We start from the raw sequence: 17,259 nt of genomic DNA on the forward strand, positions 1-17,259 counted from the left end.
ATGCTTTCAGTGAGTCACATCAGATCAATTCATTTGGATTTTAGGACATGTGGAGCATTTTTAGGTGCTTTCGGGTGCTTTACTTCCCTGCCAGCTCCCATTACCTGACCCCAGACAAGCTTCTAAAATCTTGGGGACTTTCGTGTCATGATTCAGTTTCCCATGAGACAAATTATTAGGCCTCTAAAAGCAGCAGCAGACAGAAAGTATGGTTATTTGTCCTTATTCTGTTACTCAATTAAGTCTGGTGGTGTTGAAATGTGGAAATGTGGGAATTCCTCTGTTTTAAGTGGTGCTTGAGTAGCAGAACTATTGCCTAATGTGGCAAAACTAGCAAGAAACGGTCAAATTAAATATTAAAAAATAGATTTAATGTGTCCAGATGCTTTTTCTAAATCACGCTGGATCAATTAATTTGACATGTTATGAGGATTAAGGACATGTGGAGAAGTTCTAGGTGTTTTCTGATACTTCATTAGTCTGTCAGTCCAGACTTTAGTGCCAAGATTAGTGGTGAAAGAAGTAAAAAGATGTTTTACTTGAGTAAAAGTAGAAATACTATAGTCTAAAAATACTCCGCTCTATAGAGCTGCAACAATTGTTCTATTGATCGATGAATGTCAACTATCGGGTTAATCGCCAACTATTTCGAGAATCGTTTAATCGATCTGAGTCGTTATCAGAAACAAAATGTACAAATTCTCTGATCTCAGCTTCTTAAACATGAATATTTTCTGTTTTCTTTGGCCCTTCACTGAATGTAGTTGGGTTATGGACAAAACTTAGGCTTTTAGAGACATTTTTCATCGTTTTCTGACATTTTTTGGATCAAAAAACTAATCAGTTAGTCAAGAAAATGTTACCAGATTAAATTATACTTGGTAAATTAGACAGTATTGGATGATATCATGTGAACATATCCCTTTTTCTACACAAAGTAACTAGTAAAAAGTAGATTATTTACCTCTAAAAATGTAGTGGAAACAATGTAAAAAACCAAAATGGCATAAATGGAAATACTCAAGTAAAGTACATTTGTCAGAATTGATAGTATAGAGCAGCAATGATCACCAATAATCGATTAATCGTCATTTTTAAAGAAAAAATGTCCAAACAATATGAGTTTTTTCTGTTTCCCTTAGTCCTACATTGAATACATTTGGGTTGTGGAGAAAACAGGGCGTCACTTTAGGCTTTTAAAAACATTTTTCACCATTTCATGACATATTATTGACCAAAAACCAAACCGATCATCGGGAAAATGATTGACAGACAATGTATAAGTTTCATAAAATTGAAATACTCATTTAAAGTACAAGTATGTTCAAATTGTAGTTGAATAAACGGCTGAACTGAATTTCACATTTATTTATTATCGACACATATTTTTTTCTTATTTTGTGGAAGTTTCTCAGTGAAGTCTGCTGATGTTCGGACGTGGAAATGTGGGAAATTCCTCTTTCTTAAAACCACAGCTTGAATTTTCAACGCAATTAGTGGATTTCCAGGGCTTTGTACCCTACATTTCACATTCAAACTGCCCCCGAGCAAAACAGGATTTAAATGCCCCCGTCAGTCACACATTCCCATTCATGCGCCCTGCAGATTTAAAGCCCCATTGTAGCGTCTCCGTGTGTCTGTCGCCTGGCTGACCGCTTCACCCTTTGTTGTCAAACCCTGTCACTTTATATACAGTCAATCACGTGTTTAATCATTATTATAGATCACAGTGTTGTTTTCTGGGCGGTTAACAGTCGGATATGGTTGCGTTTGTATCGATCTCATCACTTACCGACTTGCAGGACGTTGTCCACGCAGCCGCTCTCCAGCAGAGCGATGCCCCGGCGGAAAGGCAGCCGCGTCTCGTCGCTGCTCTCCCCGCTACTCCCGATCTCCTCCCCGCCGGTGTTGAACGACGAGTACATGCAGATCTCCCGCTCGCTCCTCGGGAAAGACCAGTACACGATCCGCCTCTGGACGGGCTCCGGGATCCGCTCGAAACGCTCCTCCACCCGCTGAAACGGCCACTTCTCCGCGACTTTCCTCGCCGCGATGTCCAGCAGAGACTCCGGGTTCTGGGTTTTGCTCGACTCGCCCTGGGCGGAAGCCGAGCCGCCGCCGCCGCACGGAGCCCCCGCGGCCCGCTGGCCTTGCCTACATGTTGCACTGTATCCCGGTCGACAGCAGAGCCGCTTGGCCGGGGGCTGCTGTACGCGCTCCGCCATGATAGCTCCGCTTTAACGGCGACGGAGGAAGTCAACGCACCATATGAACGGGACGGGGAAGAGAGGAGGTTAGCGCGGCTGATTGTTGGCCGTGTATGGCCAAATCATCCTTTTATGGAAACATGGGGGCGGGGCTTCTCCGGGCTTGTCAAACCCCTTTGTTGACAAATTAAGAGAGGGCGGGCTCTACCCCGGCCGGGTTGCCAGGTTGGATTGCAGTGGTGGAAAGAGATAGCCACTGAGAATCTGTACTCACTGCTAAAATATTACCAAAGTTGAGAGGGTTACTCTTAAAATACATTATATATGCTATATATTACCTGTTAAAAATGTAAGTAAAGTATATTTTATAAGATTAGAAACATTTTAACATTAATAGTAACAAATTTCCACAGAGAATGATGACATAAAATAATCATAGCCTGTGGGAAAAGACTGGAAACAAGTACAAAAATAAAAACAAAAAAGTTGCTACTGCTATTTGTAATAAGTAAGGGTACTTTGTTTCAAAATTTGAGTGCTTTAACATAAAAATTCCACAAAATATAGTTGTTGAAACAAAAGGTGTTACAACTGTCCCTGGTCTCCCCTACTTTTACTTTCAATGTGACGTAATTATTTACGGGAAATTGGACATCATGACCACTTGTGAAGTCACAGAGACAATGATAGTTGCTAAGCAACCATGATTAATCTCCAACAGTGTAAAAAAGTAACGATAGTGGCAATATGACCGCCTATAGGTAAAGATGGTCACATTTTCTTTGGCTTTTGTGTAATTTTTATTTAAAAAATAGAAAATACAGGTACTTTTAGGAAAAGGCAGTTACTAGCAGCATTGTATTAGTTATTACACATAAAAATTTGCAAATGGTCAAAATGATCACCTTGGCCATTAAAGTAATGTAACTTCATTACTTTCCGTTACTTTTAAGAACGGTGAAATTGTGAAATCTAATATAGTGTTTTTAGGGCTGCAATAACATTTAATTTCATCATTGATTAATCAGTTGCTTATTTTCTCACTTAATCGATTAGTTGTTTGGTCCATGACATGTCAGAAAATGGTGAAAAATGTAGACCAAAGCTCAAGATGACGTCGTCAAATGTATAGTTTTGTCCACAAGTCAAAAGTATTCAGTTTACTGTCAGAGAGGAGTAAAGAAACCAGAAAATATTCACACTGTAGAAGCTGTTACCAAAGAATTTTTCAATTAATTTTATTTTTCAATTAATAAATGACAAAAAATGATGAATCAATTTATTAATACTGTCACAAACTTGTCAGAAAGGTCTGTGTTTTTTTTCAAGTTTTTCCTGCAATGACTATTTTATGTCAACACAAACAAACAAACAAGGTGTTTACACTGGGCCGTGTGGCTCGGGTCTCATACGCTACCTAGCAACACCTATGATAGCATAGGCTGTTCATGTTCAATTTTAGCAGATGACGATGATGATGATGATGATGATGATGATGAAGTTTAAATTTGAACTCATCGAAACATAAGAGAGCAGAAGAAAAATGCTGCACATCCAAACGATCCTGCTGCAGTTGCATATGTTTGCATACACATCCATATGCATCATGGCTGCCTCGTCTCACATCCATTTGGAGCAACATTTGTGCAAGTGTTCAGAAATATAGTATATGTCTATGTATGTCATCACTCTAGCTTGTTTTTTATTGGAGGAATTGAGAGTGCTACAATTGCCCACAGTTACAATTGCCCCTTGTTCCCGTATTGTAGTTCACAGAATGCAGACAGGAGACTACATCCTACAGTGCAACTATAAAACTACTTTTCATTTTTTGCTTAAAAAACAAAAAAATAATTTTAAATGTTGTGCTGTGGGTTTGGGCTCGTTGTGAACCAGCCCGAACCTTTTTTAACCCGCACAATTCAACCCAAACCAGCCCGATCTGGCAACCCTGACTGGAGGGCGGAATTCCCGCACGGTCTCTAATCCTTTGTGGGCCACATTTGAGACCGGAATGAAAAGCTTTGTTAAAAAAAAGGGATTGTCGTTGTAATAAGGACCGTCTCTGCCTCCAGACTGTGGTTTTACCGGTGGGCGTTTTCAGATATTACAGCCGGGGAGACGAGCCGAGCTGCCGCTTTGTCTGGCGGTGAAGCCGGAGTGAAAATGGGCGGTGATTGGCCTGTCAACACTGGAGCCTCGTGGTTTTGGGGGAGGGGGCAGTGAACGCAGCACCGCCTCCTGTGACGTTTAAAGGTTTGCTGGAATGTGGGTCTGTTTAAAGAAAACACAGCTCATTATGGGAAATATAGGAGAGGATGGAAAGAGAACCACTGGGTGAAAGAAACTGTGTGTTTGTGCAGTTAAAATGTAGGTCACACCTCTAAGAGTGGCTCTTATTTTGTAATTATGTGGGAAGTGATGCAATATAATATATGGTGTAAGATATTTTTGTACTTAAAGTCTACATGAAAGGAAAAATGTGTTCTCATGTTATATTGTGCATATATCTAACAATATATGCAAAAATAAATAAACAAATGCTTTGTATTTTTATATCAAAATCATGGAAAATCCATATTTATGCTAGAAATAACCAATTTTAATCAATAATTACATCCACCAATCAATCATTCTTCAACTTTTAGCAACTATAAAGTTATAGTTTGAACTTTGTCATCCACTTGAGTTAGAATGATTTACTCCAGTAACTTCCTGGAGTCTTCACTGGTTGCCTAGCAACCGCTCAACAACTAGTCCCACATATAATAACCCCCTGAAAAATGGTGAATTTCAGATTTTAAACTTTGTTTTTCATTTAAATTTAAAACAAAAACAAAAAGACGGGCAGCAGCCAACATTTTTTAAATATATATCTTATGTTTTACAGATTAATCTGTCAACCATTTTTCTCCAGTAATAAATCAGTTATTTGCTCCAGAAAATGTCGGAAAATGGTGAAAAGTGTCGATCAAAGCTCAAGATAACGTCCTCAAATGTCTTGTTCTCTCCACATCTCAAAGATATTCAGTTAATATCAGAGAGGAGAACAGAAACAAATAAATATTCACATCTGATAAGTTGAAATCAGAGACTTTTTTTTTTATTTAAAAAATGACCGAAAATGATGAATGAGGCTCAACTGGTTGCCTGGCAACAGCTCTCAGCCAAGAAATAGTCCCACATATAACCCCCTGAAAAATGGTGCAAGAAAAGCATCTGACAGAATCAGACTAAATGCTAACTGCGTCCATAGCAAAGGTCTGTTATACAGAAATAACAGAATCTTCATTAGTAAGCTTTAAAAGTGATAGTTGGCAGATTTTGTTGCTTCCCTTGGTTAGAACCCCGCTAGCTGTTGCCTTTTGTTTCTAACATTTATGCTAAACCAAGCTAACTAACAGCTAGCTGGTTAGCTTGACCGGCAGCTTGTTACCTTAGGCTATATTGTTCCTGCCAGAAAACAAATAGGAAACTTTTGCTTTAAGTAGTAATACACGCAACAATGAGTTCTGTATTTAACATCCTACGAAAGTAAAACAAAAATTGATTTTCAGCTACGTATAATCAAAGTATAGGCTATCAGGCTATACGGCAGATATACAGTATAATATAATAGGATTATTATTGATCACGATCACATGGAGCCTAAACAACATTTTAATGTTGTTGGTCGAGGTCAAACTAAATTAAGCAACTTTATATACAGTTCCGGATAGTTTAATCCATAAAAATGCATCATATTAATCGATTATGTGTTTTATACATATATGTAAATTAGTCTAACTGTAGTAGATCTAGTAAAGTAAAATGTGTAATTATTACATCCAAAAAGTAGTGCACTATATGTATAAATTAGCATTACATTAAAATATTTAGTACCTTACATATGCACACATGCTTAATTTTTTATAAAGATCTTGTAATTGTTCTTTAAACCTGATTACCTCTGCGTGAACGTTCTCACCCCAGGCCAACTGGTTCACTGTGGTTAGTGGTGAATCATCTTGTTTTTGCCCAGTTGCCCTTGGGGCCCAACTGCTGGATTTCTGTTTTATCAGGTGGTTAACTGCGTTCACCTGCAGTCCCAGGTGTAAACTAGTCCCTACAATTGAAACAGTGGGTCCGGTATGAAAACGTTTTGTACCGTTTTTCTGGTTGAACTGTTGCGCTCGGCACAGAATCGTACTTCCCTGTTCTCTGTTCTCTATTTTATTGCATTAGGATTTATTTTATTGTATAAAAGCAAAGTAAAGCAAAGTGGTGAAAATATTCTAAATAGAGCGTACAGTTAAACTAATGTTGATTTTTTCAGATGGACTTCTTTATAAGTTGCTAAAATACATGTTGTTGTTGTTGATCCTGCTTCGCTGCTGGTTCTCGTCTCTGCGTCTCCAAACTGACGGTTCTGCCAACCGCCATCTTTACATCGACTATAGCTGCTGACTATGGATAAGTGCCTCATACAATCCCACTTCAAGTAATCTGAACTATCCCTTTTAATTCCTCTGACATCCCATCCACACAATAACACTAAATTTCCAGTTGTAACATTTGTGGTATTTTGTCATTCAGCGATAATAAACTCAGAGTCCCAGCAGCCTCAGCTGAAGTTGTTTGATATCTCCTTTCGATGAGCACCTGGGGAACGTTTCAGCCATTACTTTAAACAGTTTTATTCATGCATAAACACACTATTCGTCACTGTAATGAGTTTATCTGTCTTTTTTCCTCTCATTTTCTTCCAGTTACAGTACCACCTGCTGCTCCTGCAGGACAGAGTTATCAGCAGCCTCATTTCAGCACACGCGCTCCATGCTGTGTAAATGATTTAGGCCCCCTGGTTGAAAATCTTTACTATTGTCTCATTTTACCCTGCAGACAGCGCAGTTGAAGCGCAGTAATGACTGAGTCTATTCACTCAGCATGGTAGTAACAGTAGGTGGGCTGAATAAGACGGCAGACACACACGACACACTGACATGAATAAGACAGAAGCACCTTCGAACAGCTGAGTTTTCCTTCATTTTTTAGCCGTTTTCTCTTTCAGTGTATTTCATTTAAATTTCAGACGTTCGTTATATTAATGAGGATCTTATCTTTTCTTTGCTGAGAGTACAAATATTTCATCAAGACAATCATTTATTATGCTGCTGCTGTTTTTTCATTATTTTAGCCAAGCTAGCTGCATGGCTGTATGGACGGTAACATTAGTCAGTTAAAAACCGTCTAATTTACAAGAAAAATGAATGATTTATAGTTAAAATATATAACCTTCTGCATGAAAAAATACTAGAAATATGATAAATATTTTGTTGAGGTATGTATATTATCCCAGAATTTGCCAATAATGTTCAAACCCAGAGAAATCACGGTTTCTTCCCTGGCTAGCCGCTAGTTGCTATAACTTCCACAAAAACACACTTCCCACACTTCCTCACAACATCATCAAACTACTTTTATGTCAATGAAAATATACTACAATATATTTAAAGCTGTACTTGGCATTGTGCAGCTTAGCAACAGCAGTTAGCAATGTTTTTGTGAGCATGTTAGCATGCTGATGTTAGCATTTAGCCCAGTGTGCAGACTTCCTGGTTATACAGCCCACTGAATATGCACAGTGGTGTTTCCCCCACAAGTTCCCACTCGACCCACGGACTTTACATTGTGGTGACGCTACCAAAAACCTTAACCCGACTTACAATCGGCATGAGGGTGAATAGATAATGACTGAAGTTTCATTTTTGGGTGAACTATCCCTTTACCTCATTAACATGTTTTTATTTGGTCCAAATCTGACTGATTCCACAAGGCACAGCACATCTGTCCCTTGGTTTTAATGCTTCCTTCACACATCTGCAGCCCCCATCATCAGCGTTTCAGTAACGGAGCACTTTGCCCGCCTGATTATGTTGACTTGTTCAGATTTTGTTGATTTCCTCTTTCCTTGCTCTTTGTGTGTCTAACATGAATAACTTTATTATGTACTTCAATAAGTTCTGTCTGTCTTCATGATTGTGAGTCTTCACGGGGTCTTTTATTTTGAAAACTCACCAGATTCTCTCTACTTTTTCTGCGTCTGACTTCCTGCCCGCTCGATCTGCTCTGTGCTGATTGACACATCGTCCATCAAAAATAGACTCTGCGTGTATTTCAAGCGGAGAGCCACTTCTGGGCCGTGACACGACGCAGCCGCGCCTGGTGGAATTTAAGAGGAATTTAGAGATGTCTGCTTTGTCCTGAACATAATGGGACTAGATGGCACTCGGCCTTCATTTGAAAAAACGAAAACCAATGTGTCTTACCAAAAGATTATGACTCGATTACCCAAAATAATCCACAGACTGTGGTGAGAGCAGTTTTATATGGAAAGAAAGTAGTTCCGGTTGATTCTACAGCAGGAAGAAAGTAGTTTGAAAAGATTCTAGCAAACTAGTTCCTATGTGAAACTGCTCACAACAAGGTCTGTGAATTATGTTGAGTAACCCGGTCATGATTTCTGGAAAAAGACACTGCTGTTGCAAATGTATTTTTGGTGCCATCTAGTTCCTTTATTGTAGAGAGGAAGCAAACATCTCTACGGCCGATATCTGCAAAACTCTATTCTTTATTTTGGGTGGGAACTGTCCCTTTAAGTTGACCTGCATGTGTACCTGAGTTGCTCGTACCTCACTGAAAAAAGCCCATGCAGCATTTCTTGCAACATACAGCATCTTATGTTAAATACTATTCAACTATTCAAGCATAAAGAATGCTTTAAGATTCCCATTTACATGATTTCTATAGACGGACTCTCTGTGCTCTGCTAAGATGGCTAGCACGGGTGATAATGACACTCTGGCTCACTCCTGGGGATAATCAGACACACACACGCGCGCACACACACACACACACATGCACAACACAAACCATACCATCCTTTCACGCTGGGCTCATTTGCATTCTCATCAGTATGCATGAAATTTCTCGCTGAACTTTAATACCCTAACTGCTGCATAATACACTTTAATGAGCATAAAAGTGAGCATGACAATTAAAACTCGCATTAATCACTAAACGCTGAGGGGTGGGGATGCAGGGATGAGATGAGAGAGAGGGAAGGGAGGGAGGATACTGAGGACTGGGGGATAAAGAGCACTCCAGAGAGAAAAGTGGGGAGGAGGGGGCGAGAAGAGAAATTGAAGTGAAAAATGAAGAAAGGATGGATGGTGAAGAGCATGAAAAAGGAGGAGGGGAGAATGAGAGAAAGAAAGAGGGGATCGAGGTGAGAGCTCTTATATTTAAGTGTTGAGGAGCTGGCAGAGGCGTCGCCACGGGAACAGCAGATGAATGATGTGTTTTCATCTGAGGAGTGTGCGGACAAGTGAAGCCCTGCTCTTCCTGTTAGCGCTCCTGCTTTTTCCTTCATATCGTTTCCTGTTTCCTCACTTTCTCCCTTTGTTCCTCTTCCTCCTCACAGATGCACAGGGAGGATCGTTCACAATCCCCTGATGATGAAAACCAAGTAATTTTTTTCACCTTTACCCCCCCATCATGCTCCTGACCTTCTCTGACACACAATTTGGAGGTTATGAATATTCAATAAATAATAATAATGCACATATGATCTCATTTGGATGTTTCACACATCAGAGCAGATCCTCACAAAAAAACATCACTACCAAGTTCAGTTGTAAATTATATTCTCCTATTTAGATTCCAGACTTTTACTGCCAATCTGAGACGTGCCGCCTGTGATCTGAAATCTCACTGTCGCACCAAGTCGTGCAGATTTCAGGTTGTGCAAACACAACAAAGAAAGATGATGAACAAATGCTGATAAAAGCGCACATACATGGAATAACAGTGGAGGAAAGCGTCAAAGTACACTGTACTTAAAGGACCAGTGTTGAGGATTTAGTGGCCCCCAGTGGTGATCTTGCAGACTGCAAACATTTCACCCTCCCTTCCATTCCCATTATTTCCATTTTCTAGATTAAAACACTGTGGCGGACAACTAGTGGCTGACGGCAGTATAACACCTTAGAGGCAGCAGTTAACTGGCATTGTGCATGAATAAAATATTCCTAAACAGTTTAAGAGACTAGTATTTCTGGTGCAGACTAGCGAGGGAGGGGACATTTAATTGTGTAGCCGACTAATCGCGTACATCCCAACTAAATACCCAAACAGCACTGGACTTTTGTGGCTAATGCTTATAATGATATTAGAAGGTAAAAAAAATTCTGATATTGATTTATTGGCCAATATCACAATAAGCCTTCAAATGTGGTTATCAAACATTTGCAGCAAAGATTAATGGAGGCAGGATATTTTATACAATTTGGGTTCTGAAGCAACAAACTTTCACTGGTATTTTTAATAAATATAAATAACTACAGATTAGAAAAACACAAACACAACAAAAAAATGTACATGTTAAGAAAAACAAACATAAAATGCTGCCTATAAGACCAAAATGAGTAAATAAATGATAAAAAACAATCTGCATGATGTTCTGTCATTCGTGCATATCGGATGGCAGCATATGTGTTGTATATAAACCGACATGGCTATGATGAGCCAATATCAGGCCCATAATATTGTTTGTTGATATATAAGTCTGCCTTACTAAATATTTCTTCCACTATTGCAGAAAACCCACAAATACAAACACTTGCAGCCGACACACCGAACTGAGCATGAATTATCAGCTGCCTAAAATACTGTATAATTTATTGTGTCCTTAAACATGTTAATTACTGCAATTAAATATCAAGATGTCTTCATGTGCAGACCCGACACACACACAAACTCACACACACTCACACATGCATACATACATACACACACACAGACACATAATCTAATCACCATTTTCGTTGCAGAGTTGACACATTTCTTACAGTGTTTGACCTCCTTTGTCCTCCCTTCAGCCGAACCAAGAGCGCGCGTGTGTGTGTGTGTGTGTGTGTGTGTGTGTGTGTGTGCTTGTGTGTGTCAAGAGGAGGCGTAATAAAAACTCCATCTGCATTTCCATAAATCAGAGAGGCAGGTTTGTTGTCACCCAGTTGAGGGGGCCTGAGAGCAAGGCCCCGGGGCCTGTAGGGATTATACGCCAGTCTCTCTCTGTGTGTGTGAGTGTGTGTGCGTGTGTGTGTGTGTGTGCGTGCATGTGTGTGTGTGTGTGTGTGTCTATAACAGTACCCACAACTCATCGGCGGTGCTGCATATACTTAATGTTTAAAACATGGAGTATTTTCTCATATTTTGCCTCCTGTCTGGGTCTCCTTTCCTGTCTCTACCTCCACCTGCAGATCTCTGCTGCCTCTGTCCAAAAACTCCGTCCTCTCCTGCCTGACATCTCCAGAATATATAACAAAGATTTAAATATACATGTATAATTTAAAAAATAAAGTTCAGAATCAGTTTTATTGGCTATGTAGGTGCACGTTGCTAATATATGCAGTGAAATGCAGGACTGCATACTCCTAAGGCTGTGCTAAAAAGGTTAGTGTGCAATAATTATCAGAATGACAGTAAAAATAAGAATCAGAAAAAGGAATATGGATAAAGATTCAATGATAAAAAGCCATCATGCTGACGACCCATTATTCCAAAACCCCAACAGCCTGAAAATTTCCCATTGGACTGAAAAAACTATTTGCCGAACAGCCTCTTATCCCAAAAACAAACACCCATTGCCCTGAAAATACACATTCTGCCTGCAGTAACACAGTAATCCTAAGACCAACAGTGGCAGGGAGAGTGTGTATTTTAAGAGTGTGTATTTTCAAAGAAATTTACTGGTGAGGAAACAATAAAGTCCTTTATTGCCAAGACTTGAGACTTATTTGTAATTTGCAAAACAGTGACTCTGTCGCACCACTGCAAAATGATATTTACCAGGTATTATGTTTGCCATGTTCAACATCAGACATCTATAACAAAGTGTGAATTTTTACATTAACGTTATATGGTAAAGAACCAGTGTGTAGGATTTAGTGGCATCTAGTGGTGAGCTTGCAGATTACCAAAACTTTGTGTAACTCTCCCCTTCCAAGGGCCTGATTTACTAGAGGTTTGCATATTTAAAAACCCTTTATAAACTTGATCTGCTAACAGTGTCAAATGTGCAAGACAGCATGCATTGTCCATGTAGTACATTTGCCTTAATGAATATGCAATATGGCGCGTTTGTATCCCATGAAGTAAAACACTGGTGGGAGAAAAATCTAAATTGGTTAATTTAGCACATGTATTCTGCATACCTGAAAATAATCTGAGGTGACTGCATCTGTATTTAATGCGTTTGAAAGGATCTGTGCTATCTTGAGAAACAGAGTTGTGATTCTTGGAAAAAGACACTGGCTTTGAACACCTCTAGCTGAGTGTCATGTAGTCCCTTTATATCAGAGAAAAGTCAGACATCTATACAGCCGGTATCTCCAAAACTCAGCAACTCACACCAAAAAAATCTAGATGTATAATCAGTACTGCAGGCCAGGAGCAAAATATGTATTTTGGGGTGAACTGTCCCTTTAATACTCAGTCTGAACAGGCTCTTCAGTTAGCGTGATAGCATGGTAACATTTGCTGAGGCAGACAGGAATGTCATCAGCTTTGAATGTATTTGGTCATGAACCAAAATGCTAAACAAATTAAAATTTTGACTTCATGAAAGCACAAGAGGAAAAAAGCCCTCACATGCAAAATAAATCACCTTTTAATACATTTTAAATACACAAACTACTGCACCACTTACACACAAAATACCAGTTGTAAATGAGGTTTACACTTTTGAGATTTATTGAGTGAATCATGTCGTGAACACTAATAAACATCAACACTAGTGCGCCCAATCGATCACTTTCATTCCAGGATTTTGAAAATCTGAGCATCGACTGAGTGAATTTACTCAGAGTCGATCAACACAAGTTCTTCTTCTGCTGAATGTGACCTGTGACTGGCCCACAGCTGCAGCGAGCGGTCTAACACACTGAACCATAATCCTTAATAATTCATGCCATAATGCTAATATAAGACTATTAATATAATAATAATGTAAGCTATGTACCAGACATGATTTTTAAAATGAGCTGTCCAAATGAATTATTTATTGCGTGAAGCTGGTTAATAAATGTTTTAATAATCTGTCGGCTTTCGAAATCTATTAGTGCAACGCAAATGAACACAGCTGAAGCACAGGACTGGATCTTGCAGAGGGAGTGTTTTCATGTTTCATTGTTTTGGTTTTGCCAACAACTTTTATTCTCGCTGTTTTCACCCAAAAGCTCTAAAAACTCACTGCACACTTCCTGCTCAGCACCAAACATCAGACAGACACAGTTTGAGACTAGCTGGTCAATGTAGTGCAGCATTTAGCAGCAAAAGAGCCGGATATCTTTCTCTCAAGAGCTGGTGGAGACCAAAGACGGAGCTAAAAGAGAGTGAACATTGGACTTCTGTCTGCTGGATGAGAAAATAAGCAACTATTTGCTAACACATTCACCATGTCAGTGCTGTAAGATGATGATGTGTCAGTGTTGTGTTTACGGCCTGTTTTTCTGCGAAAAAAATCAATTTATGCAGGTTTAAAAAGGACGTTGTTTCCTCCGGAATGTGACCATATGACCAAAATGTGCAACAGTAAGAAGCCTCGCTCAGCAAAAATTATACTCTCACCAAAATGCACACGTGTAGCTGCATGTGTGTGCAGGCATCACCTTCAGGTCATTTATGCACATGCATTAATGCATGGAGAGGTGTCAGAGCGAGGCTGTTCTGAGTCAGTCAAGTGAGGCGTTTAGGCTCAATCTGAGGATTAAGTGAAACACTTCTGTACACAATTCTGCAAGTGATGCTGTCTGGAAACCGAGATAATGACATGTACAGTTAGTGTTCAGTCTTACATCAACATATGTACTTCAAACTTTGTTTAAAGGCATCAAAAACCTATTTTCTCAATCAGCTTCAATGTACTTATTTAGGACTTTGTATTCCTTTCTGAACATAGACCACTGATGAACAGTTTCCACCCTCGTCTATCTTGTGCCCTCTTTTCCAGCTGCTGCCACTTCAGTCAACTGTTGCTCTGTGCTCCAGGTGTTTCTGGGTTTTCCTCTCCCCTGTTTTCCTTGTGGGTTCCATGTCAGCGACTGCTTGGTTATTGCCGTTTTGTTTCTTCTCAGGGTGTGACCCAATCCAGCTCCACTTTCTCCTTTTCAGCTGTACTTTCTTGTCCCACAGGTTGATGTTGTTGGTTGTGTTTGGCCAGCAGATCCCCAGGATGCATCTAAGACAGTGGTTAGTGGGTGACTGAAGCTTGTTGATGATGTTAGTGGTGCTCTTCCAAGTTTCTGATCCACATAGCGGTTTTTGAGCTTCGTCCTGAGTGAAATATATTTGGATTTCCAGATCTTGTTCAGGATGTTGAATGCTGTTCTTGCTTTTCCAATTCTTGCCTTAACATCCTCCTCTGTTCTCCCCCTCTTCCAGTGCCTGGTCCCCATTTATGATAGGATTTATACTTTGGTTGTTGATACTTATGATTTTAATATTTGGTCCATTTATTTTGAGCTCAAGCTCAGCTGCAGTTATCTCTAGCAGATGGGACTTGTCTTGCAGCTGCTGGTGGGTACATGACAGCAGTGCGATGTCCTGTCCAACTCCACTGAATGGACTGGATGAACAATGTGATCCAACATAATTATTTTCTACCAGGAAAGTTTTGGACAAAGTTAATTAAAGTTAGTAAAGTAAAGGCATTTTTTTTTCAGGAACTGTAACGGCAGTGTGCACGGTCACACGGTCAGTCCAGCGGTTCACTTCAGCTCACTTCAGTTTCACCAACCCAACACAGAAGAGAAAAAAAAGTACCACCCTGTCACTGTCCTCTGGCTCATGTCCAATAAAGCTGCTAGAAGCATCCATGTTTTGGATCATCTTCTGGTTGTAGTGGTGCTCATGATTTTGAGACCTACTTTTGTTTACTTCTTTAAAAATAATCATTCAAATTTTGCCGAGTGATTAATAAGACATGTTTCTGTGGTGTTACAAACTTTAAGAGCAGTTTCTTCAAGATTTATCTTTAGATCGTCTCTGTTTTATTCTTTATTTAAATAGTAGGTTAAAAACAGGGACAGAGGATGAGATGGAGGGAGGAAAAAAAAATCTGACCCAGAACCTCTGGGCATGTTACGGCAGCAATTTAAATTAATTTGAGACTCAAATACGTCTCCAAGCCCATCATTTAACTCTCATCATCATTTATGTTCTTTTCAATTACATGAGTTTCAAACTGTTATTAAACTGCAACAACCTCGTCTCCCTAAAAGTTAATCAGAAAGTTTTGAAAAGAGTTTTTCCTCGCAAGTTTTCTAAGTGTGAAGAAATCCCCCCGCCGAGATGTCGTCACCCGGCTCCTCGGAGCGCTCGCCGCCGAAGACAGCGTGGGCGTTTTTTTTAAAGTGTGTGTCAGTGTGTGCGTCCCACCTGATCTGATCCAGTGGGTTTGCAGTGGTGAAATTGATCCCTGTGGTAGATACACTGACAGGCCTGAGGAGCCAGTGTTCAAATGAATTAGGAAGAAGAGAAGAAGACAGCGAGGGCTTTCTGTTTGTTCTGCCTCTAAATAATACAACACGATGACAGCCAGCAAACAAAAGCATTTGTGTAGCGAGTAGCGATACCCAGGATAGGATAGAACACAGAGGAATGCTTAAATTACAGATGAGAATGGAGACATCTTTCTTTTTTTTTTTTTTGGTGATGTTTTGTTGTGTCTTAAACATCGATGGGAGACAAAACCAGCAGGGACGGAGGCAGCGAGCAAAGCTTTGACCAGTAAAGAAACTGGAAGCCTGCGAGCAATAAAACCAGAGCTCTGTGGGCTCAGATCCCAAATGGACACTTTTTTAATATTTGCCAGCATAAAATATCCAACTTTTTTCTTTTTTTTTTTGCACTTAATTGCATTGCTTCAGGCTGAAAAAAACAAATGACAGCCAAGTGATTGTATCCAAATTCCCTGAATGTGATTAAACATAAATGTGTAAAGTGTCGGCGGGGAGATTTAGCCCTGAATAATTGACAATGCTGTATTATATTGCTGTAGGAATTATTCTGCCTTAAAATGCTCATTTCAGCCTGCATGTGTTTTTTAACATTCATGCATCTGAAAAATAATTGAAGGGCCCGCGCGCTGCTGAATATTTCATCCCCCCACCGCCTCTTTTTCCAAATTTTCACAGGCTGAACGATGGCTTTTGCACCCAAAAAAAGAAGGATATGAATTTTTCAGGCATTTTAAATAATTAAGCCCAAAGTGTTTGGGGCGGCAAAGCCCTGATAAACTAATCTGAGACGGAGGAGGAGAGAGAAAAAGGTCTGAGAGGGACATTAGAAATTTATTATTTTATCAGCAGCTATTTATTATTAACATAGAGAGATCCCATTAGCATTCATAGACAAAGGGACTCCTGGGAGGATGCCCTGTGGAGCTCAAGGTGATACATTAAAACGGAGAAGTTAAAGGAGGGGAAAGTATCCGCTCCGGCCCCTGATCTGCATATCAGCCGCCGTCTTTCAGTCAGTGAAGTCAGCGGGATTTCTTCTTTTTTCTGGAGGTGGATTTTGTGGGCGGATGGCAGATTTAGGACGTGGAAATGAATCGTTCTGACTTCACAAAGTCACGTACTAAATACTTGATGTTAGGTTCTCGCAAGAAACACAGCGTCAGGGCTAGAGAGCACTTTTTTAGCAACATGAGAGTTTTGCATGCAGGTTTTAGTATAAACTTAGAATAATAAAAGCTGCTATAATACCAGCGGACTCATCACGGACTGACCCGCCCACTGGTGACTCATATGGGCGCGCATGTTACCCATTAGGCCACAGTTATACCTGATTTTAAATACACACTCACACATGCATCCATACATATCCTGAATCCATTTAGAGTATTGATCATGCAGACCTTCAGAAATTACTGCTACATGTACGTGAACTCAAACACATGATCTCTTACGGCTGAAAATGATGCACCAGGCTTTTCGAGTGACTTCAATGC

At 39.8% G+C, this 17,259-nt stretch overlaps 1 protein-coding gene across 1 annotated transcript in view; it reads right to left on the reverse strand.

The window, feature by feature from the left end:
- Window positions 1-2,303, reverse strand: part of LOC146308729 (zinc finger SWIM domain-containing protein 6-like) — a 64,033-nt gene extending 61,730 nt beyond the window's left edge. Inside the window, exon 1 of the mRNA XM_084745782.1 lies at window positions 1,793-2,303. Within this exon, the coding sequence (XP_084601908.1) occupies window positions 1,793-2,225 (433 nt within the window). The 5' untranslated portion in view covers window positions 2,226-2,303. The remainder of the gene's footprint in view (window positions 1-1,792) is intronic.
- Between the last annotated feature and the right edge of the window lie 14,956 nt (window positions 2,304-17,259).

This window comes from Lutjanus erythropterus, chromosome 20 (genome assembly GCF_056507025.1).
Source record: "Lutjanus erythropterus isolate fLutEry1 chromosome 20, fLutEry1.hap2, whole genome shotgun sequence".
NCBI classification, from domain to species: domain Eukaryota; kingdom Metazoa; phylum Chordata; class Actinopteri; order Lutjaniformes; family Lutjanidae; genus Lutjanus; species Lutjanus erythropterus.